The following is a 25134-nucleotide window of genomic DNA, read 5'->3' as shown; positions in this document are numbered from 1 at the left end:
CCTGTGAGCAAGCATTTTCTGCCTACAGAACAATTTCTGGAGGGTGATCCAAAGAAGAGTTTCCTGGCCCAGACTTTCAGATTGCTACCTGATAGATTGGCATGGATATACAGGTACCCCAGTATGCACATAGGGGTTACTCTGTACCCTATGGAACAGGGCAGGGACCCATAGTGGGAGCACAGGCTGGCTTCACTATGTGCTGCAGAGAAGGTGCAAGAGGGACCACCAAGGGTTCTGTCATCTTCTTCTACTGCTTTTAAAGCTGCATTTTTTTGATTCAGCACTCACTCAATTACTGTAACCATTTAGCTGCTTTCTTGAGTTTTGAGGGAGATTGCTCTGTCAGTTTTTGCTAGTTGATCAAAGGTGGGGGAATAGCACTGTGGAGCAGCATGCACCATCCTGGTCAACCAGGCATTAAGTGCACTTTGTATTGTTACACATATTTGGAGAAATGGCCTGTATTAGTTTATCAATGCTGCCCGAATGCAATATAGCAGAAATGGAATGGCTTTTTAAAAAGGAATTTACAAAGTTACGAGTTACAATTCAAAGGCCATAAAAATGTCCAACCTAAGGCAAGATACCTTGACTCAAGAAAGATACCTTGACTCAAGAAAAGCTGATGTCTGTCACCTGGGAAGGTATGTGGCTGGTGTCTGCTGATCCTTGTTCCTGGTTCCATTGCTTCCAGCTTCTGATGCTAGTGGTTTTCTCTCCAAGTGCCTGTGGCCTTCACTTAGCCTCTCTGGGACACAACACTGGGTCTGGCTCACTTCGCATCTCATAGGAAGGCTCATGGCAATGTCTGCTGGGCTCTGCGTCTCTAAACGTCCATCTCTAGGTGTCTGCTCTCTCTGTCGGTATCTGAAGCATCTCCAGATGTCTGTATCTCTGTCTGCTCTGAGCTTTCTCTAAAAAGGACTCCAGTAAGCTAATGAAGTCACACCTCCATCTGATCAAAAGGTCACGCCCTTTTGTTGCTACCATTAATTTTGAAAATGCTTGGCTTTTCATTTTTAAATTTATTTTCACCATTCTCATTCTTCTCCTAGGATTTCAGTGATGTATGTGTCAGACCACCTGCTATTGTTCTACAGCCCTTGCATGCTGTGTTCTCCTCCTCCCTCCCCAATTTTTTCTTCGTTTTGCAGTTCGGCTAATTTCTGTAGACCTGTTTTCATATTGTCTGATTTTTCCCTCAGCTGTGTTGTGTCTACTGATGAATTTCCCACAGACAATCCTTATTTGTTTTACTAGGTTCTTGAATTTTAGCATTTTCATTTGGTTCTTATAGTTTCCTTCTCTCTGCTGAAATTCCCCATCCAATCTTACATTATTCATTTTCTCCATTAGAACTGTGTCTGGGAGCCTCTGCCCCAGGTAAATCAGTGCTTGTGTTCTGTCTTTCCACGTAGGTAACTTAGATTTCTGGCTACTTGAATTCCCTTCAATCCGCGTTGTTTAATGACTTCTGGAGAAGTCATGAGCATTCAGTTTGTCTTGATTTTTGTGTTTTGGTTGTTGTTGTGAAGGGAGTAGCAGTGCTTTTTCTATCTCCTCACATACTAAGTAAAAACTGGAAGCTAGTCCATAGATTTTTTTTTCTTTCATTTTGTTGTTGATATAGGCTTTTATTAGAATGAATTTAGAAAACATGATCTGTGTGATTTTTATTTTTTCCCTCCAATGTATTGAGATATTCTTGAAATATGAAACGTATTTGTTTTTGTGAGCACTCACTTCATATTTTAAAGTAATATATAGTTTTGTTTTGGAGCAAAGCTGATAGCAAATTATTCATATTTATACTGTTAGTTTGATGTAGTTTTAATTCTTCTTATGTATTTTAGTCCTATTTTGCAGGGATGGTATCTGGAATGAATTTGAAATTTGGGTGACTGACTTTTCAACATTAATTAAAGTGTCTCTTTTTTCTTTTTTGACCAGTTAATATGAAATTTCTGTATGCAGACTTTTAAATATAACCATTCTGTCACTTCATAATGTTTTAGCCTTTTAATATATTAATTAGCCTTGTAATATATTATTGTGTTCTATTTTCTAGTTGTATGTACAATGTTTAAGTCATATTGGTCAGTTAAATTGGTCCATAAATTTTGTTATGTTGTCTTTTTCAAGACTTATTGTGAAGTTTGTGTTAGATTTGTTCAGTTGATCAGGAAACCATTCGTTCTGTATGCACTAAAGTAATTTTTGGAGTATAGGAATTACCTATTTCTTGAACATCAAAAAGATTCATGTGTACATCTCTTTTGGATTACAGCCTTTTTGTAGGATATTGTTAATAACGATCCTTTTTATAGTTAATATTTGTTTTATGTGTTCAACTTTAATAACTATATTTCTTTCCTAGTTTTTGAGTTGTTTATGTTTTCATCATCTTTCTGAGTCATTTTTGTTAATATATATTATTTCATAATGTGGCTTTCATCTAAGATTTCACCATGTTAGAGTACATGGTTTTGAAAAGATTTAATTTACATCTATTATATTCTCATTTCATTTATGATTCATTGTGTTTGTATTTTCTCGATCTTCTTTTCAATGGATTCATTAGACGTTTGACTGTTTTATTGCCTCATCTCAATGTCTTGTAATGTACCACATGGATTCCCTTTATGTTTCCTTTTGTGTACTACTAAGATATTTACTTAGTGGGCACTAGGGTATTTATCATCCACATTGTTAAGTTTTTAACTGTCTTGTTTAATTAATACCAAGTTTGCTTCGATGGCATACAAAAAATCTGTTCCTGCACAGCTCCACCCCGTTTATGTTGCCGCAAAATATATCTTTATACCTTGTATGACCATTAACATAGATTCATAATTATCATTTCATACATTTTTCTTTTAAGCCATACAGGAGATAAAAAGGGACATTCCAAACCAATAATACTGGCTTTTGTATTTATCTTTGTAGTTATAGTTACAGGAATTCTTTATTTCTCTGTATGGCTCTGAATTACTGTTTAGTATCCTTTCCTTTCAGTCTGAGGGATTTCCTTTAGCATTTTTGTAGGGCAGGTCTATTAGTGATGAGCTCTCTCAGCTTTTTGTTTATCTGGGAATGTCATAATTTCTCTTTCATTTTCTAAGAATGGCTTTGCCAGATACAGAAAAATTGGTTGACAGTTTTTTTTTCTTTCAACACTTTAAATATGCATCCCACTGACTTCAGGTTGCCATAGTTTCTGATGAGAAATCACCTGTTAATCTTATTGCTGATCCCTTGTCCATGATAGGTTTCTTCTATAGGTCTGCTTTTGTTATTCTTTCTTTGTCTTTGTTTCTTTCAGCAGTTTAATTCTAATCCATGGTGTGGATCTCTTTGAGTTCACCCTGCATGGAGTGTATTAGTTTCTTGGATGTGTGGATTATGTCTTTCATTAAATTTAGAAGTTTTTATCCATTTTTTCTTTAAATATTCTTTCTTCCTCTTTCTATCCCTCTTCTCTGTCTATAATTCCCATTATGCGTATGATGGTATGCTTAATGGCATTACACAGATACCTTCGATGCTGTTAATTTGTCCTTGTTCTTTTTACCTTCTGCTCCTCAGACTGAATCATTTCAACAGACTTATTTTTGAGTTTGCTTATTGTTTCTTTGCCTGCTCAAATCAACTGTTGAACCCCTTTTAATTTCAGTTATTATACCCTTAAGCTCCATAATTTCTTTTTGTTTGCATTTTGTAATTTTTCTTTATTGATATTCTGTTCATAGATCATTTTCCTGATTTTCTTTAGCTCTTTCTTGATGGTTTCCTTCTCTCTTTGCGTATTTAAGACAGTTGAAGACAGTTGATTTAAATTTTTTTTCCAGTATGTTCAATGTGTATGCTTCCTCACTGAAAGTTTCTGTTGATTTCTTCTGTGACCAGGCCATACTTTTTATTGGTATGCTTTATAATTGATTGTTGAAGGCTGGATAACTGAACTCTCTTCCAAAATGCCTGAACCATTTTATGTTCCCACCAGCAATAAATTTGAGTGCCTGTGGCTTAGTGTCCTTTCCAGGTTTATTATTGTCTGTATATATTTAATTTTAAAGCCTTTCCAGGTTTATTATTGTCTGTATATATTTAATTTTAACCATTCTAATAGATGTATAATAGTATCTCATTGTGGTTTTAATTTGCATTTCCCTGTCTAATTATGTTAAGCATCTTTTCATATGCTTATTTGACATTTGTATACCTTATTTAGTGAAGTACCTATTCATATCCCTTGCCCATTGTTTACTTGGGCCATTTGTTTTCTTTTTCCTCAGTTTTATGATTCTTTGTATATTCTGAATGAATATCTTTTCTTGTATATGTTATTTGTAAATATTTTTCTAATCAGGTATGTGACAGAGCAAATGTTTTATAATTTAATGAAGTTTAAGTTATCATTTTTTTTTCTTTTATGGATTTGGCTTTTGGTGCTATTTCTAAAATGTCATCTCCACCCCAAGGTCATGAAGATTTTCTCCTATCTTTTAGAAGTTTCATAGTTTTAAATTTTACTCTTAGGTCTTTACTAATTTTGAGCTAATTTTTGCATAAATTGTGAGGTATGTCTTACACTATTTTTTAAATTCCGTCTGAAAGTTTCACCTTTTATTGATGGAATTCTGATATTTACATTTTCTTTATATGATACTGTTTGGTCTAGTTTCTCATCTCTTATTTAATGCTTTTGGGATTTTATGCTTTATGGAAATTTCACATTTAGAATGTATTTTGCACTGTGGGCCACATTTCTATGTTATCATTTGATTTCAAATGTATATTTCCTCCTTTTAAAATTTCTCAGAGCATGTGTGTTTTCTAAGCAACTTTATTGAAGCATAGTTTGTATAGAATAAAATCCACACGATTTCTGTGTGACGATTGATGACTTTTAACAAATGTGTACATGATCACCTTTGTCAAGGTATAGAACATTTCTGTCTCCCCAGAAAGTTTCCTTGTTCCTTGTCTTAGATTTCCCAGGCTATAAAGAAATTCCACAAACTGGTTGACTTAAATAGCAGGAATGTATTGGCCCACAGTTTGGAGGCTGAAAGTCCAAGATCGAGGTGTTGGTAGGCCAGATCTTCTCCAAAGTCTGTAGTATTCAGGTGGCAGGTGGCTGTCGGTCAGCTGTCATTCTGTAAGATGGCAATATGCTACTTACTGTCCTTCCTGTGGCTTGTCCTTGTGTGTCTGAATTTCCTTGGCTTATAGGAACTCCAGTCAAACTGTACTAAGGCCCACACTCTTTCAATTTGGCCTCATCTTAATAGATTCTTCAAAGATTTTACAAACGAGTCACACCCGCAGGACTGGAGTTGGGACTTGAACAAGTCTTGTGAGGGCCGTGAATCACTACTGCATGCCCCTTGCAGCCATTCTCTCCCCATCCACCCGCCCCATTCACACCAGGCAACCACTGATCTAACTTACATCACTTTAGATTACTTTACCTGATATGTATTGTTTTTGTCTAGCTTCTTTCATTCAGCGTAATGCCTTTGAGATATTCCATATTGAGTGTTGTCAGTAGTTTGTTTGTTTTATTGCTGAGTAGTGTTCCATTTCATGAATATACTAGTTTCTTTATTTACTTGTTAAAACATTTTCATTTTTCCAGGTTTTGTCCATTATGAATAAAATGGTGTGATCATGTGTATATATGTCATTTTATGGACAATTTTCCTTTTCTGATATAAAATAAAAAGAAAATATGCATTAGCATATGTTTCTCCAGTGTTAAAATGCAAAAACAATACAGTACATTTTAACTCTTTCAAATATGACCATTTCCTACCTTTGTTAGCTTGGCATTTAAAAGTCACATTGTTAAATATTTTAGCTTTCTGTTTTTCCATTATAAATAGAAATCATCCTTTAAAATTTGCTTTCAATTTTATCACAATTGCAGTAATTCACTCTGGATGTTTATTTGTTCTCGTTGTTTAGCATTAATCCTAGTACATACTCATTTCACCTTCTTGAGTTTTAAATTTTAAAAATTAGGTTTAAAGTCTTATTTGAAGTACCAGTTTGAGTCTTTTTTCTCTTTAGGTGACAGGTTTATTTTTGTACACTGACATATGAGATGCTTTCCTTCGCATCTAAAGGACCCCTTGACTGGTTATAGAATTCTTAAGTTCACAATATTTATTTCTTCAAATTTTGTTTTGTATTCTCTGAGGTTCTGTCTGATATTTGCTCTTGCTTCTGCCATTTTGGATGGAGAGGGTAGAGTATGAGGGTGGGAAGTTTAACTTCTAGAAATTTTCAAAGGCAGAAATAAGTTTGATATATTCTCAATCTCCCCTCTATCACTAAGATTTTTTTTTTTTTTGGCATATAGATTTCATCTACTTTGCCTTGATTAGTGTTCCTGACCCTTTTTCATTTTTCCCTCTGTCATACTTATATTGGTTGGCTCTGTGTTAACTCTCCCAGAGACCTCGTTTCTTCTTGATGTTTTCTTTGAGGCCTGTGCATCCTTTTCTTCTGCATTCTTGAAGAGGTATTCAGGTGTGTTGTCTATATCACTGACTGGACTTTCTACGTATTGAATCTGTCTTTTCCTGGCTCCAACAGAAATTTTATTTCTTTGTTTGCATTTTTCCTTTGGTTTTCTTATGACCTTTTTTTTTATATATATAAATGAGATCTTTAATTTCAGTTTGCAGCTCTGCCTAAGGGTTTTCATTTAATCATTTCTCCCTTGCTCTCTTAAAAACAGAAGTCATTTTCTGTAGTCTTTGAAAACACAGCACAAATATTGTCCAAAACTGTACAGTACATACTAAATCACTAGTATGATTTTACAGAGGATTTTTAGTTATGATCATATTGTTATGTTTTAGAAATTTTTATAAATGTGTCTTGTGATGATGATGTTGCTAGGTTTTGTTTGTGTTTTCTTAAAGAGAGGGATAATCTTTTCCAACTGAGTGGATGTGGGGATCCCTTTTAGTCCCCAGTCAGATCCTCACCCAAAGGTTAGCTTGAGTTCCAGGGTTCTGAGCCAAATTTCTTATGCCTGACAGCTATTTCCCTGGTGTAATTTTGCTGGACTGATCAGGGAGAGTTTCCTGTTCTTTTTGTCTTATTCTTGGACTAGATAATCTGAAGCAATCACAGTGTTCAAGAACCAGAAACTGCTTGTGTTGAGTTGCTCCCAGATCTTATCCTGTCTATATCCCTCTTGAGGACTTTGTACCCCAAGTTGTAAGAATGGGGTGTCTTTGCATCTCCATTCCCAAGGGAGTTGCCCCAGGATGTGGAAAGGAGAGAAAAAGAGATCCTTGTGGATGTGGGGTTTGAGGTCCCATGCCAGGGAACTATGTTGTTTCTGTCTAGGGATGGCTGTTTTGTATGTATGGGCAGATAGCAGGCTGGGGCAGCTTTCTTTATTCTTTTTTGTCCAAGCTCTGTGTTTTTCAAGACATTTCCAGGCAACCCAAAGTTTCTCAATCCAGCTCCATCTGTTTTGGGACATTCCCTCAAGAACTGGTAGACCTTGATGGGTAATTCTGGATTCCTGAGTTGTTGTAATTTGTATGCACCAACTTAGATAGTTTGGTTGAAAGAGGGGTATGAACTATGATGGTTGATCTAATGCTGTTTGAACCAATGAAGAATTAAAGCAGAATGGCAAGGAGGCCTCCATGGTATGCTAGGTCCCTAGAGGAGTCAAGGTCAGGAAGCTGATCCTAGACTTTTTAAAGGTGCCACAGGTATTCGATGCCCTTGGCAGGAGTTGAGGGCAAGATTCTGCAGCTGTGGACATACTGTCAGCCTTGGTCAGAGTGGGACCACTGAATGGACTGGAGGGCATAGACTATATGGTCCGAGAGAGCTTGGGATTATGAACCAAGACACATGGGACCAACTCATAGCTCCCTGAGCTCATAGCTCATAGCTCCTCCTTACTAGGTGTGGGACTCTGGTCACGTTATTTAACCTGGTGTCTCCATTTCCTCTCTGTGATAAAGGGAGAATGCAGTGACCTACCTCACTAGGTTATTTCAAAGTTTGAGTTAATAAGTGGGGATTGTGTACAGCAGTGGCTGGCACTTAGTAAATGCCCAATAAATGCCAGATGATGTTGCTGTTATTTTATTAGCCTACAAGTGAAGAGAAGGGGGGATGACCTCTTCCTGCTTGAAAAGGCTTCTCACTGGTCTCAGTTGTCTCCTTCCCTGAAGGCCCAGTTCAGGCTCAGTTTAAAATGCTCTTTCTCATAGGAATCTTCCTCACTGTCCAATTGAAGTAAACCCTCTGTCATTCTTTCTCCCAGCACCTTTACTCTTCTCCTTCAGTATATTTATCATTATTTGTGACTACTTATTGCATGTGCTCACTCATTTAAGGGCAGTGCCCCCATTAGCTTGGTCTTTGGTTTTACCATTGTCTACCAGTGGTTTTCATATAGACGCTCATTCAAGATTTCTCGATTGAATGACTTCCATGAAGCTGTTCCTTTCTCCATTGCCTGTGTCTATGTGTTGCTGATTCCTGCAGTTGGTGCTTTGCTGGGTCCTGCCTTTTTCTAATTGGTTCTAATCACTGGTGAGCTGAGGGTAGGGGGCTAAGAGCTGGGGCATAGAGTCAGATGGACCTGGGTTCAAATCTTGGCTTAACTACCCACTGTGTGATTTACAGAAAGTTACCTACTTTCTCTGAGCCTCAGTTTCCTCATCTGTCAATGTGAGAAAAATACTTAAAGGCTAGATGTAAGATTAGCTATGACAACTTATAAAGGGCTTAACACAGTTCCTGGAGCTTAGCATATACTCAGTAAAGGTGATTGTCATCATTCTTCCTAATGAGACAGCCATCTACCCATCATAGTAAAACTGGTAATAAGTGTTTAGAATTTCCCTGCCCCCACCTACAGTAACCTTCGATACCAACTGGAATCACTGAGAATAAATGTTAATTAGCAATTTGGTTAAACTCTAAGGAACTGCCCAGGGTTTTGGATTACTTATCTTCAATTGTGAGTTTATGTGCAGTTTCTAATATCATTCATGTGTTTGTCAGTAGGTACAAGGGAGAAAAATTAAAGATTGTTTCCATTTTGGACAAACTAAATATCAGTTCAAACTAATGCCCATGGCCTGTGAAGATGGGGTGGGGGTAGGGAATCAAGAAACAAAGTGACCAGGACCAGGTTGGCCAATTCTCTGTTTTTATCAGGAGTTAGGAAATGGTGGAGGAGGTTTGGGGGATATTAGAGGAAGAAAGGTTCCTAAAATGTTGCCATCACTCATAAGATCAAGTCCTAAATAACTTGCATGTTTGTAATCAACAGAACAAATAAGAATTCTGATTCTGTTTGAGGCACTCTTGAGAAAAGGAAGGAGAGTCAAAAAACCTACCCAGGGACAGAAGAAGATTAGGTATCAGGGGATGACAGAGATCAAGATGTGATAGGATATTTAGGAACCAGATTTCTTTTGCGCTCCTTGTGGGCATTTTGGTCTTTCAGAAAAAGTCATTGTTTTCCTGAACCTGAAAGAGAATTTTTTAGCTGTGAATGAAATAGTAGATATAAAACATTTTTATCAATTGAAGTTTCAACCATATAAGCTCACTATTGTTCATCTCCTTGTAATGCTCTGGGTTTTGAAGTTATTTCCCTCATATCTAATCCATTCAGTTCACCCAACAACCCTGTAACTACAAATGGGGACACTGAGGCCCAAAGAGGTTGGGTGACTTGCCTGGGGCCATATATATGGAAAGTGGCAGAACCAGAAGTTTTTCCCCAACACCAGGCTATTAGTGATGACCATGTTGATAGTGTTCATTGTTAACTTAGTGGAAACAGGACACAGGCCACCAAGTGGCTTTCCTTTCCCCCATAAAGCAACTTCCAACTCAGGTCTTTAGGAAGAGTTTGCTAAATAGGTTGGGAGCAAACAAAACCAAGCTCTCCCTGAGTGTGACCCGAAATAGCCATCTAGACTCTGCTCCTTTGTTGACTCTGCTGCTTCTTGAACATTCCTTCTACGGTTAGCCATCTTCCACTCCTGGAAGGACTCACCTAATTGGGTGAGCTCTCTCTTTTTCCCAGGGAGCAATTGATTATCCTAAGGGGGACATGTTCTGCAGGGTGGAGAAGCAGCTGTCCTTAGATACCAGCAAGATTTTTGGTCAAGGTCATATACGAAGTTAAGTGACTTTTATTGTGAAATATAAAGTTACATATTCATGTGTTCTCCACAACAACCTATGAGATAGGTTCTGTGATCTCCCCTTTATTTTATGAATCAACCAAAACCCTAAGAGGTTTATTGACTTGCACAAAGTCTCATGATAAAAAGTACATCATTTAAACCAGATATTTTTGCCACAAAGCCTGTGTTCTTAAATACTAAGCTCCTTTTGATGAGTGACTGCCATTCATTCATCCATTCATGGACCCAGCTCTCTACTCACCATTTCACCCATCCATCTATCTGTCTATCCATCATCCATCCATCCATCCATCCATCCATCCATCCATCCATCCATCCATCCATTGTGCTAGCTTTTTTTCTAATATCATTCTCAGCTTTACCCTGGGGAAACACACATTCCTTAGCTCCCAAGAAATATCTGGACTTGCTCTTGCTGCTCTTAGGTTTGTTTCCTCAGGAATACTGCTATTTCAGACGTTGCCAACTTGTTTCTTCACTTTCCTTTCTTTGTAAACCTGCAGAAGCCTTATCCCTAGAAAGCTTTCAAAATGTGAAAAGTTCCATCTGTGAGTCACAGCTTCAGGATCTCCTATAGGCCCTCTTGGCTTTCTGAAACATCACTGTAAATGAATGCTCATTTAGCCCCATTCCTTGGCTCAAAGGTTGGAGGTTGGATGGCATTGGCATGATTTTATTTTTAAAAAACTGTTATAGAGTTTGTATGATACATCTCAAGATTATGACATAAATCTAGAACTGATGTTTATAAAACATTTTATAATGAAAGAAATGTTGATAGAAATTTGAGATAAATCCATTAAGGAAATAAAATGGTTTCTGAAGAGGCAGTATTGTACAAAGACAATATGGTCTATCTATTTAAATATTGGTTACATGCAAAGCAATGAAATTATTTTTCATAGCCACTGTTGTATACAAACCATTTGTAAAACAATCCCACTTTAAGAATTATTTTACAAATGGAAAATTTCAAACATATATAAATAAACAGAGTCATATAATGAATCTTCATGTACCCGTACGTCCCCTTCAAAAGCCATGTTTTAATCTAAATCCCATTACATAAAGGCAGGATAATCCCTATTCAATACTGTATGTTTGAATCTGTAATTAGATCATCTCCCTGGAGATGTGATTTAATCAAGAGTGGTTGTTAGACTGGATTAGGTGACAGCATGTCTCCACCCATTTGGGTGGGTCTTGATAAGTTTCTGGAGTCCTATAAAAGAGGAAACATTTTGGAGAATGAGAGTGATTCAGAGAGAGCAGAGCAGAATGACGTAGCCACGAGAAGCAGAGTCCAGGAGCCAGTGACCTTTGGAGATAAAGAAGGAAAATGCCTCCTGGGGAGCTTCATGAAACAGGAAGCCAGGAGAGAAAGCTAGCACATGATGCCATGCTCACCATGTACCCTTCCAGCTGAGAGAGAAACCGTGACTGTGTTCACCATGTGCCTTTTTACTTGAGATAGAGACCCTGAACTTCATCAGCCTTCTTGAACCAAGGTATCTTTCCCTGGATGCCTTTGATGGGACATTTCTATAGACTTGTTTTAACTGAGACATTTTCTCGGCCTTAGAACTGTAAACTAGCAACTCATTAAATTCCCCTTTTTGAAAGCCGTTCCGTTTCTGGTATATTGCATTCCAGCAGCTAGCAAACTAGAACACCTCCCATATAATTTTTCTTTTCACGACATCCGAAGGCATATTTTCCCACTTACTACTTAATTTCAGTGCTTAAAATTCCATTCTAGAAAAGTGGGTTATATTGTCATTGATATATAATAAACTTTTGCCTCTTTTTGTTTACTTTTTTCATTGAAATTTAGATTTATTTTGGTAGAGCATTGGGCGTTTTCTCCCTATTTTTACTTTTAAAAATATCAAACCTTGAGGAAATTTGAAAGCATAAAAAGTGAACTTTTGCATACTTCTCACCAAGTATCACCAGTGATTTTTCTGTGTTTTTTTTTTCCCCATGGGAAATAAAGACAGGAGAGGTTTTCTTACTTTAAAAGATACCTAGACAGTAGCACATGGCATCAGAACCACATAGACCTGGGTTAGAATCCCAGCTCCACCTCATTGCAATCGCTGGGGGATTGTAGATGAGTTAACCTCACACTCAAGTCCTTAATCTATCAAATGTGAGTAACCCATGGAGTTATGTGAAGCACTGATTGGGCCTTCAAAAAACGTTACCCATCATCTTGTAGAAGCTGGGAGAGCTGAAAACGGGGGATTGGACCTTGTCAACCAAAGTCCATTTTGGTCAATATGGAAGTTGCATGTAGTTGAGAGTTAGTATGGCTTTCTGATGAAGAGAATATAGGAGAGTGGGTCCAGCTTTGGAACTTGGTTGAGTTTATCTCCCTGAGTCCTGGTAAAATGGGAATAGGAAGGACACCTTCATGGGGTTGTTGCCTGGAGAAAATGAAACAAGAGAATGTATGCCCAGCATTTAGTTCAGTGCCTGCTTTGTAAATGTTCAACAAATGTTTCTAATTATTAGTGTTATTACACATACGTATGCGTTAACATAACATCTACCACATAAATGCTCAATAAATGTCACTTATTATTATAACTAAGGATGAAAAACCCATACCAACTGGTCTTTGAAAATGAGTCTATTTTGGTGCAGTGAAAAGAATAAAGACCTGTAGTGAAAGTGTGCAACACAGTTTCAACCAAGATATGTCTTGGGGGGACAGGCAGATGGCAGCAGCCAGGTATGGTGCTATCATGGGACAGGTCTGGGGGCTTCTGATTCTGTTCAGGGGTGTCCTAAAATACTCCAGCCTTCCTGGATGCTCCCGGAAGGGCTGGCTGCAGACATCAAATGGGTCACGCCCCCATCAGGATATTCTTGTTGCCCCCAGACTGATCTTTTTCTTTTCTCTCTCTTTTCTGGTTCTCTCATCTCACCTCCCAGGTTGAAAGGATTGTAGACAAGAGGAAGAACAAGAAAGGAAAATGGGAGTATCTGATCCGGTGGAAGGGGTATGGGAGCACAGAGGACACGTGGGAGCCGGAGCATCACCTCTTGCACTGTGAGGAGTTTATTGATGAGTTCAACGGGCTGCATGTGTCCAAAGACAAGAGGATCAAGTCAGGGAAGCAGGCCAGTGCCTCCAAGCCCCCGCGTGACAGTCGAGGGGCGTCAGTTGAGAAACTCTCCCACAGACCTTCCGAATCTGGAAAGAGCAAAGGGACTTCCCATAAACGGAAGCGGATACATCCTTCCCTGTCCAAGACGAAAAAGGGGTATTCGGCAAAGCCCCCCGTGGGAGGCGACAGGGCCACCAAGACCGTATCTTACAGGACTACCCCCAGTGGCTTGCAGATAATGCCCTTGAAAAAGGCTCAGAATGGGATGGAAAATGGGGATGCTGGTTCAGAGAAGGATGAGAGGCACTTTGGAAATGGGTCCCACCAGCCTGACTTGGATTTGAGTGATCCTGTTGGAGAGCAAGACCTGGGGGACTGTGACGTCAGCCAGGCAGCCCTGGCCGAGAACGGGCTTGGTATGTTGCTTTTCCTTCTTGGGTTTGGCCCTGTCCTTGGTGGACAGGGGGCTTTGCGTGCAGCCTAGGGAAACCTAAAGACCCCACCCCCATCCCTGACTTAGCTAGCCAGTAATTGTCCCTTCGTCTCTTGTACCCAGGGCCATGTGGACTTGGTCCTATGCCCACATTGGTTACAGACACCTATGCATGTGGGGAGGCCAAGCCGTTGGTGCAGCCACCAGGGTCTCTCATGAGTCTGAAATTGCTGACTGTGCTTTGAGGCACCCGCGGTCATGGTAACCACTCCAAAGACACTTCTCAGAGGGCAGCTCAGAGTTCTCCTCTACCAGGACCTGAGACTCATATCCCCAGAGGGCCAGTACCTTACAAGGCAACACACAGCTCTCAGAACCTTGGCTTTCAATTTTATCATGCCCCCATAGGATGGGGTCTCGGGTGGGGTCTGCTCTTCCTTCTTAGATTGGACCTGGAATTCTCCAACCAGTCCAAAAGCTGGAGCCCCTTTCCTTTCATCCGTTGCTTGGTTGGATCATCTGGCCACATTTCTATATTAGGTCCTAAAGGTTTCCTAAGTGAATTCTTTTAATTTCACCTTCTTACTCCATCTCTGGAAGGAATATAGCAAAGATCATGGAATTCCTCCCTCTTTCCTAAGTCCCTACAGGCAAAATTAAGAAAAGAAGAGTCACTGACCCAGGCAGTTTAAGGTCCCTAACCTGACATTTCCTTAATCGTCCATGTGTTCCTTAATTGGATCCTTTGGGCCCATATTCTCTAAATTAGTTATCAGAACCAGTTGCATGCACTCTTCTGCTTCTCAGACACCTGTGCCCCCATGTCTACCTGGATACTGTCCTCTTCAGCTGCCAGCACCCTGAACCTCAGGCTCTCAGGAAATCCTGCGTGAGTTTGGACAACACATGCCCAACAGAGCAGAGTGTCCAGGCACCCCGTGGGGAATTAGAGTGTGGGAGGAAATAGGGAAGCTGGAATTCAGAGGGGAATTATCCAGAAGAGTTCACAGAAGGAAGAGGTGGCGGAGGCAGAGGCACATCGGAAGGATGGTTGTTTTAGAGTGAAGTGTGCTTGGAGCATTCTCTGCTGGGGAGAGCGCAGTGTCTTCAGGGGCTGCTGCCTGGGAATCTGAGCAGCCTGCTTTGAGGTTCTCTTCCTCCAGAGAGAGGAATTTTGCCAAAGCAGGATTTTTTTAGCAGTTGTTACCCCAGATTGACTCATGTTTCCGTCTGGGGGTCCCTGATGCTGTCATGACTGTGCCGGCTGACATATATGAAAGCTGTTTGTTTTAAAAATGCATCACTTGGGGAGAAATGGGCTTGTGTAAATGAGAGCTGGCCTCAGCATGCCGGGTCTGATGTTTCTGTGACAGCTGCCAGCAGCAGAGAAGTTAGTTCCCTGTCTCGGAAAGAGTGCCGGAGGAGCTTGTTGGCTCTCCGTGTGCTGGCAGAAGGGCTCTGGGCATAGTTTCCTGCATTTTGGCTGTTGGCTGCCCCCACTCTGCCTCAAGAGTAGCTGGAGCCCACGGGAGAGGCGTGAAGAAGGCATGTGGCTTACTGTGGCTGGCAGACTGCAACATGAAGGAGGGAGGCCAGACTTCTAGATAAGTCTAGATGAAGATGCACCTCTCATCCTGTGCAACCTGTGCAACTTCCTCAGTGAGGCAGAGCTGCTGGCCATTGGTGCTCCATACTTAGGTCTTGCCGATGCCTCCATCCACGACTCGTTAATGAGACATGGTAGTACATGACCAGGGTGAAGGGACAGAGGCAAGGATGAGCCTTGTGAGGTCAGTTTAGTGAACTCCAAGATGCTTCTCTAGACCTCTCTCTTCTCTGCTTCATTTTATCTAATGTTACATGTTCTCTACTGTCCTGGGCTAGTGCCTGGGTGGAGAAGATGAAGTGCCTGTCTGTATTTTGATCTGTTTCAGTGTTTGGAAAGAGCTCTTTTGCTGGCTCACATCCTGTAGTGTTGATGTCCATGAGGCTTCCCTGGAAGGTGAAGGCAGTGTGCTTAAGATTTATCTGGCACCCTGTTAGAAATGCAGATTCTTGGGCCCCACCCCCATGGAGTCTGATTTACCCAGAAGATGTGTATTTCACAAGCATTCCATGTGACTCTAGTGCATTTTGAGAAGTGCTCTGTAGTAAAATGGGGATGGCAATTAAGTTTCATGTCATGCCTTAATTTAATTCAATTTATCTTTCAAGCACCTGTTCAAGGTTAGTCACCATACAAGGCGCTTGGGATGGAGTCATAAGATAGCTGAGGACTTCTCTTTTATGGAACTTGCAGTGTTGTTGCCATTGATTTGGGAATGGCTGCCTCTGGCTCTGTGTTGAGAAAGTTCTTGAGGCTGACTCAGTGGAATGAGTTACTTGTATGTGACACACATGGTATGTATTTGTCATACCTGTATTAGAGTCTACTGTGATTATTGGGGTGATAAGCCATTGTCAGCTCTTAGCACTCCAGTAAGAACTAGCTTATTATCCAAGTCTTGGGAGAACTAAGGAGAGGAAAAGATTAGGGATCTTTGCCAGGGAGAGATAGGACAATGCCAAAGAGTGGTTTGGGGTTCTTAGACGAGTCCCAAGCCTGGGGAGCTTTGGTTCTAGAACTTCCCAGCAAGTGGTCAGAGGGATAGTCAAGCAAAATATGGTTCCTCTATGTTTTCAACCAGAGGGAAGCCTTGATGATGCCAGTGTCCACACCCACCATGGACCCCTGCAGTGTCCTAGTCCCATCCCTTCCCTTCCCCCCCGCTGTCCCTGATTCAACTCATGGTTCCAGGTCTGGTGGATATGAGGGTTTGCCAGCACAGCTCTTCAGAGCAGAGGGAGGCTCATCTTTGCCTGGCAGAAGGGGATGGGGAGATCCTGGCTATGCTTGCGCAGCATTTGTTTTGGGGGTGGACTGTTGCTTTTTATATGGTTTTGACTTCTCTTTGGTGAATTAAGGTTCTGCATACAGAAAAGTGACTTACGTAACCTGTTACTCATTTACTGCTGACTTCCTTGATCTGTGCTGTGGGAACAAGTGCTAAATCGGGGCCGTGGCGGGCATGTTTTGCTTTCAGGCTGTGTTTCCCCCAGCAGTGTGTATGAAGTGTTTGCAGCAATGCAACCCTGCTCTTCCTTCTGATTCTTCTTCAGTTATGACCAGCTGCTTTGTGATCTGGGGACCATGTGCCTTAGGGCCCCTTGGAGAGCTTGTTAAAAATGGGCTCCTTGGGCGGGCCGCGGTGGCTCAGCGGGCAAAGTGCTTGCCTGCTATGCCGGAGGACCTCGGTTCGATTCCCGGCCCCAGCCCATGTAACAAAAACGGAGAAACAGAATACAATAAAACAAGAAAATGTTTAAAAATGTTTCCCTTTCTTCCTTCCTTCCTTCCTTCTCTCTGTCTTTCCTTTAAAAAAAAAAAAAAAAAAAAAAAAAAAAAAAAAAAAAAAAATGGGCTCCACTCCAGCCAAATGAATCAGAATCTCAGGGGGTAGGGGGTTTTATTGTAAAAGCTGAATTTAACAACCTTGGGTCTGTAGAGTAGCTCCTGCAGTTGTGTGTTGTTGCAAGAGATGGTTCGCTGATCCACTTGTTGGTAGACCCTTTTATTGTTTGAATCTTAAGCTCATAAGTAGGAATATGAATCGGTCCTTCAGAGTTTTAAAACCTGACCTGTTGTCTTTTCCTTTTTGATGAGCTTTCTAATGGTCATCTTTTTTTCAAAACACACTGCATTTACCTGTACGGAAAAGCCCATTGGGTTAGTTGACCCCTCCAGGGTCCCAACTAGGAGAGCTTCCTAGCAGCTCTGTTGTCTTTATAGGTCACAGCATCATGCTTCCTTACAGTTTAAAAAGAGCCTTTAACCCATGGAAATATCCAGACGTTTCACTCTAAGCCCTTGCACGACACAGAGGCGCCAGCGTCCCCTGAGCGCCTGTGAAGCCTGTAGGCATGCCTTGTCAGTGCTGGCCTTGGGGCCCATGGTCACGTGTATTTTGTCTTTGAGAACCATGGCCCCTGCGTTGTGATGGTGAATGTCACATGGGCAGCCCCGCTCAGACCCTCGTGACTCAGTGTTTTCAGAGTCGTTCCTGTTGTTGAATGAGTCATCCCACACAAAAAGACCACATTTGTCGTTTTCTCTTCATTGATTTTTTAAAAAATCATCTCAAGTTTCATTTTTATAATGCTTGTTTTTCTCTTCCTACTCATGCTTTTAAGATGACTTTTTTTTTTTTTTAACCTTTATGGATCATGATGGAGTTAGCCATGTTTTTTTGTTTCTTTTTTTAAGGGATGATACCAAAGCTAGGATTTAGGAGCACCTGTCTTGCCACAAGACCTCTGAAAATTTGGCCATTTGCCCGATGTCAGCTTTCATTAGACAGTCTTTGAATTTATAAAGGCTCATAAATACAAACTCTTTGATAGCCTCTCATGGTTAGAGCTGGGGGGTGGTAGGGTGGGGTCTCCAGGTCCTGTCCCCCATCTTCACTCTCACTTCAAGGTGTTTTACAATGAAAGCAAGGTTTAGACCAAATTCTTCCAAACAATCAATGATTTATTATTAAGACCACACCAACACCTCCCTGTCCTTGCATGGAAGTCTCACCCAGAGGCAGCCTAGCCTGTGGTCAGCTCAGGTACCCTGGAGGGACAGTGGAGGACCCAGGAGTGCTGGTCATTGAAAGCTGTATTCCTGGCATTAGAAAGCTGGGTTGGCCAGATTCTTGTGCCTCCTTCATGCAAGAATAACAGGACCTACACAATACTTCACATTTTCAGTCTTCAGAATCAGTCCTTTCACCAGAAGAAGATTATCTCTAATATCCCTTATGCTAATTAAAAAGCCTTCAAGGGTGTGTATATATATATATATATATATATATATAATATATATAAATATATATATTATATATATATATATATATATATATATATATAAAATTTTTTGTTTAAGACGTTGTAGGTTTACAAAAATGTCGTGCAGTATTTTAAGTGTTCAAAAAACACTGCTGAACTGTGCTGAAACCTGGAAATGTCCTCTTCTCAAACCAAGAACCTGCATCAGAATCCCCTGGAGGCCTGGAAATGTCCTCTTCTCAAACCAAGAACCTGCATCAGAATCCCCTGGAGGCCTTTTGAAATTACAGATTGCCGGGCCTTATGCTTCAGTCTCTAATTCACTAGGTATGGAGTGAACCCTGAGAATTTGTGTTTCTAGCAAGCTCCCAGGTGAGGGATGCTGCTGGCCTGGGACCCCACTTTGAGAACCACAGCTCTTGCCCAGTGAGCACCAAAATGAGATGAGAATGATGGGTCGTGGTTGGGAGTGGCAGTGGTGGCTGGGGAGGATTGAAGCATGGTTGCTCTGGACCTTGAGTTTCTATTTATGAGACGTTATAAGTTCAGAGTTTATGAGATGAAAAGTTGTAAGTTGAAGGTTTATGAGTGTAGGAACTTCATGTGATGAGGGCTTGGGTTTTGCAGAGCTCTTCCTGTGACCCTCCTGGGAGTTCTGAGCAGCTGTTGTTGTTACTCTATCCCTCTTTTAGAGGACGAGACTGATCTTACAACTTGCCCAGTTTGAAGAGAGGAGAAATCCAGGCAATTTGACTCCAAAGCTGATTCTCTAAACCACTGCCCAGCTGGCAGTTCCTAAACCCTGATAACTGACAAAATGTGACCTGACTGGGAGCAGGGAATACTCCTGGGGTCGGGTCAGCTTCTTTGACTCACGATCCCTATCTATTGCCAGAAGGATACAATACTTTTAAGCCTGAGATGACCAACACTCTGCCAACCCACTTGAAAATGCATATAAAATTGTCAATTTCCTAGAAAAAATACAACCTAAAACAGACTCAAGGAGGAGTAGAAGACCCAAGCAGAGCAGTAACAAAGAAACTGAAGCCATAATTTAATAACTCTCCTAAAAAGCAGGAAAAAGGAGCACGAGGCCCATATGGTTTTACAGGCAAGTCTACCAAACATTCTAGGACAGGTAATCCCTACCTTAGACAAACTGTTGTAGAGAACAGAAAACAGAAAAAAATAATCCCAGGCTGGTATAACTGGGATTTCCAAACCAGACAATGAGTGGAGGAGAAGGAAAAATGATGGGTTGATATCACTAAGGAATGTAGTTGTAAAAGTTGTCCATAATCTTTATGGGCTTGTTACAGTCTTGATGCTTCCTCAAAATCGTGACTTTTTGAGACTTCTCACTCCTTGCCCTCAACTTGACCCCAGTTCACCTCTGGGGTTGTCGGACTCACCACAGCTTCTCAGGCCAAGGGACAGCTGGGCTCAGAAAGCTCTGAGTGTCCTAAGCAGTGGCCCTGATGCCTAGTGAGTCATAGAAAAGCCATGAGGTGTGCCCACATGGTTTTGTTAGCACAGGTATCCATTTCCTTGGGCACAACTGTCCTTTTTACAGTCTTCAGACGCCCACTCCAAGGCTAGCAAACCTTGACCAATCTTGTTGTTATTTCAAAAGTGGGTCATTTTCCCAACTGATAATAGCAACAAAAGCCTAAAGGGTTTCTCTGATTTGTCTTTCAAAGTGTGGCCAGTGAGTAACTGGTACTAATGAATGAACGCAAAATCCTTTTATGTGGTAATGTTGAGACTTGTCCAACTTGGCCACGCTGGTGTGGAGAGGCCAGAGGGATGGAAAAAGTGACTGTTTCACCGGGAGCAGCTTGACGTAAGGCAAGATGAGGGGGGAAATCGACTCAACCCACTTAATTCCTGACTCATGTATTTGAATTTGGCATCCAGAGGAGGCTTATGGAATCTTGACTGCTCTCGAGATTCGGAAATCAACAAATTCCTTTCCCTGCCAGCTCAGATTCTGTTTTCCTCTCTCGACTACCTCAGAAAAGTCTGAGAAACTGTTTCCATGTTGCCATTTATCAGTGGTGATCCAAGGCAGGTTGGGAGGGGGTGTCTACCGGTGTAGACAGTGGGGGGTGTGGTGTTCATATAGAATTTCAAAACAACAATAAAAATCAGTTTGCCAAGGGTCTGTGATAAAATCCTCTGCCCTCCTGTGGAGCGACCCTCCCCACCATGTCCACATGCCACCGTCCCCCACCCCATCCCCACTGCTCATCCATCAGTGAGCCTTCATTGGTGATTGGATAATGGTGGTGCTGGTGGCGGCAACAGCAAGAGTAGCTAACACTTCTTGAACTCCAGCTGTCGACCAAGTATTGCTCTTTGTGTTTCTTGTACTTGATATCATTTAATCCCCCCAGTGGTCCTCTGACATAGCAACTAAGCAACATGGCAACATAACAAGGTTCACTGTTATTAATTTTGTTTATTGATGGGGAAACTGGGGTACAGAGAGGTTAAGACTCAACGCCAAGGGAAGGAATTGGTTTGAAGTGCTGGTCTGGTTATTCTTAAGCTGTCAGAGTTGTGACTAGTTTTATAAAGGAAGAAAGACACTTTGGGGATTTGGGTTGAACCCAACAGCCCTTTCCCAGAGTCCTGGAGTGATGCTCTGGCCAGCATCCCTGGGCCTTCCTTTGAGATATCTTGAGTGGTACCAAAGATATCAAAGGCTTGTGGCTCCAGAGAGATAGGGCCAGTCCTCATGATTTGCCTCTGTGCCGTAGATCCTGACACACACAGACACACACACACAGACACACACACACACCCCTCTATAAATCTTAAGGGGAACTCCCTTAATTCTCAAAATGTATTTCAATGCCAAAAGATATGGCCAAAAAAAAAAGGTGAAGATTGGATAAACAAAAGGTGGTATATTCATGCAATGGAATATGATTCAGCCATACAAAGGAATGAAATACTAATATATGTTATAACACAAAAGGCTACATATTGTATGATTCCATTCACATGAACTGTTCCAGAACAGGCAAATCCACGGAGACAGACAGTAGATTAGTAGTTACCAGGGGCTGAGGGGAGGAGAGAATGGGGAGTAACTGATAATGGTTATGGGTTTCTTTTTGGAGGTGATGAAAATGTTCTGGAATTAGATTATGGTGATGGTTGCACATCTCTGTGAATATAGTAAAAGCCACTGAACTATACACTTTAAATGGGTGAATTTTATGGCGTATAAATTATATCCCAATAAAACTGTTTAAACAAAGGGAATAAAACTAGAACATAACAAGTAGCATAAGAATGATAGCTATCATGACCCTTGTGCTTGCCACGGGCCAGGAATCTCTGGGTGCTGTCCACAAAGGCACTTACTTCAAGACTTTGACCACCTCCATTTCTTCAAGGGGAAAGGGATGCCTGAAGAGAAGCAGGCCATCACTTGAGTTTGTCTGGGTGGAGCAGGAGGTGGAGCTGAAATGTGACCACAGTGTGACTCCTTGGCCCAAGCTCTTTTCTACAAAATCAAGATGGCCCTCAGTGGGCCAGAGAACACTGCGTTGGTTTCCTCTTGTTGCTGTGACAAAGTACTACAGGCTTCATGGCTTCCAACAACACATCTATTATCTTTCCATTCTGGAAGTCACAAGTCTGAAATGGGCTGGTATGGTTGCTACTACTGTCTGGTTCCCAGGAGAATCCACTCCTTGCCTTTTCCAACTGAGGCTGCCTGCACTTCTTGGCTCGGGGCCTCCTCACTCCATCATCTGCTCCCATGGTCACATCTCCTCTGTCTCTGACACCCCCCACCACCACCACCCTGAGTCTCCCTCCCATAAGGACCCTTGGGATTCCGTTGGCCCACCAGGATAACCCAGGATTATCTCCCCATCGCAAGACACTGAACTTAATTACATCTGCAAAGTCTCTTTTGCCATGTAAGGAAACATATTTATAGTTTTGGGGACTGGGATGTGAACATCTTTCACAACTATCTGGACATCTCAGCCTATTGCAGACATGTAGAGGGCTTTTGGGGGAAAAACTCTAGGCAGATGGGTTTTTATTTTTGAATGAGCAAGAAACCGACTGGTAACAAGGAAACATTAATTTTGTCAGTTGGATTAGAAAATAAGTTAAAACGAAATAATAGGCTTGATGTGGGTTTTGAACAACTAGTGATCATTGAAGTTGACTTAAGTTTCCTTATCAGTTGCAAAGAGAGGAGGCAGGAAGCTCCTACACGGCACAAAGCATGTTTTAATTCTACAGTGTATTTCATTGTGACATTTATTACAAGACAGCAGTTATTTTAGAAAAGCTGTTGCAAGCCCTCCTAAGGCTGAAACTGCTGCCAGTGATGATAGTAACTGCAGTGGTATCACCACCTGATATTTATTAAACCCTCATGCTGGGTCAGGTCTCAAGTGTGAGGGTTTTACATGCCATAGCCCAGATAATCCTGGCAACTGTGTGAAGTAGGTCATCTTTCATCCCCACTTCACAGATGGGGAAACTGAGTCTTTAAAACATTAGTTGGGCAACTTGCCCATGGACCCACAGAGGGTAACATGGTAGAGCTTCAAAGCCCAGCTTACTTTTTGGAATCAGGGTCTTTTTAAAATTGTGTTTTTATACTGCTGTTATCATATGCTGTTCAACTTTCTTACCAGATTGTAATCACGTGGAGGAAAATGGCTTTGCTCCTCATCTTTGTGTGTGTGTGTGTGTTTGTATATGTGTGTGTATAGAAAACATTTCATAGGAAAACATTTGCATTTTGACCTTTCTCCTTAATATAACAAATAGCTATTTCCATATTGGACAAGTGTCTTCATATCTGTATTTCTATTTAACACTGGTTTACTTAAACTGGTAATTTTGCCATATACCTTCCCCTCCCCCCCAAAAAAGAATATTTGATGATAACCAGTAACATATCATTTCTAGTTTTGGCATCATCTTGTCAACATTATTTAATAGGAATAAAGAAGAAATACTGTATGGCTTTCATTTGCATTTCTTTTCTTACCACTGAGGTTGAGCTTTTTGTCCATGTGCGTATTTACTTAGTTTGTCCTCTTTAGTGGGTTATCTGTTCCTGTCTTTTGGGACTGGAGAGAATGTAGAAACCTAGGGGGTAAATGTGATGTGAGTGATAGAGGAGAAAAGTACAGGGCAGTTGGGTGAGGAGGTGAGTTTGGTGCAAGCGACTGGTTTGTTTGGAGGAAAGGGTAGGTGACTGCCAAGAGGTGAGTTGGGGTCAGTTGCAGGATATGCCTGGATGTCTGGGGGTCGAACCCTTGCAGCACTTATGGGGAGCAGCTGCCATGTAGATTATCAATGCAAGGACTGGGGTTTTTTCTTTCCCAACGATTTTCTGATCCCAAATAACTGAGCTGGCAGAAAAGACAGAAATAACAAAATCCCAACTTGGCCCGTGTCATCTTCTTTCCTCTGGGGAGCTCTGCAGATAGACTTCCATTCTTTGTAGGCTGCCCAGATTCCTCTCTTACCTTACTTACCTGCCTGCTCCCTGGAAGCCTTAGTAAATAATGTTTGGGCGAGACCTGCGGAAGTGAGGGAGGGAGCAGTGGGCACATCCAGGAGAAGAGCCCCCAGGCTGAGGGCTCAGCAAGGCGACAGTAGGCTCCAGAGGCACAGAGGCAAGGAGAATTTAGGAGGGAGTGTGGCATGTATGTATTTCCTCCTTCTTTGTCTTCTAACTCTGTGATTTTGTTGTTGTTTTTTTTTTACTTATGGCAATTTTCAAATATACGTAAAAGTTGAGAGAATTGTAATGAACATCTGTATACCTATTTTCTAGACTTGACATATAGTTCAGAATTTTGCCATATTTGCTTCTGAAGTATTTTAAAGTTAATTATACCCACCATGACACTTTACCTTTAAATATTTGCATGCATCTCTTAAGAAAGGACATTCTCCTCTTTCTGACCATTATCACACACCTAAGAAAGTCAACGGTAATTCCCTTATATTGCCCAATATTCAGAATTTAATGCAGACTTACCTAATTGTCTCTAAAATATCTTTTATGACCCTCTGTTCAAGTCAGAGTCTGGTCAGCACCCATACACTACATCAAGATATGTCACTTAATTCTCAACTAGAGCAGCCCTCCCGTTTCCTTCTGTTTCTTCTCCTCCTTTTCCCTCTTCATCTTTTCCTGACAATGACGTATTAGAGAGTTTGCAGCCATGTCATGTCCTGTCCTAGAGAATATCCCACCTTCTGGATTGGGCAGAGTGTTTCCCTACAGTGTCAGTGAACTGGCTCTTTTGTTTCCCGTGCTTCCTGTGAACTGGAAGTTAGATTTGAGGATTAATCTAATTCTGTTGAAACACTTATTTTTTGGATGAATACTTCATAAGCGATGCTGTTTGTATCACATCATGAAGCACATGAAGTCTGTCTCCTTATCTATGAATGATCCCTGGTTTAAGGTAAGGGCAGTCAGATTTTTCTGTTA

At 41.1% G+C, this 25134-nt stretch overlaps 1 protein-coding gene across 1 annotated transcript in view; it reads left to right on the top strand.

The window, feature by feature from the left end:
- Positions 1-25134, top strand: part of CDYL2 (chromodomain Y like 2) — a 182852-nt gene that overhangs the window by 106819 nt on the left and 50899 nt on the right. Inside the window, exon 2 of the mRNA XM_077133104.1 lies at positions 13158-13749. Within this exon, the coding sequence (XP_076989219.1) occupies positions 13158-13749 (592 nt within the window). The remainder of the gene's footprint in view (positions 1-13157; positions 13750-25134) is intronic.

The sequence above is a fragment of the Tamandua tetradactyla genome, chromosome 16, assembly GCF_023851605.1.
Source record: "Tamandua tetradactyla isolate mTamTet1 chromosome 16, mTamTet1.pri, whole genome shotgun sequence".
NCBI classification, from domain to species: Eukaryota; Metazoa; Chordata; class Mammalia; order Pilosa; family Myrmecophagidae; genus Tamandua; species Tamandua tetradactyla.
This window is presented reverse-complemented; position numbering and strand designations above follow the sequence as displayed.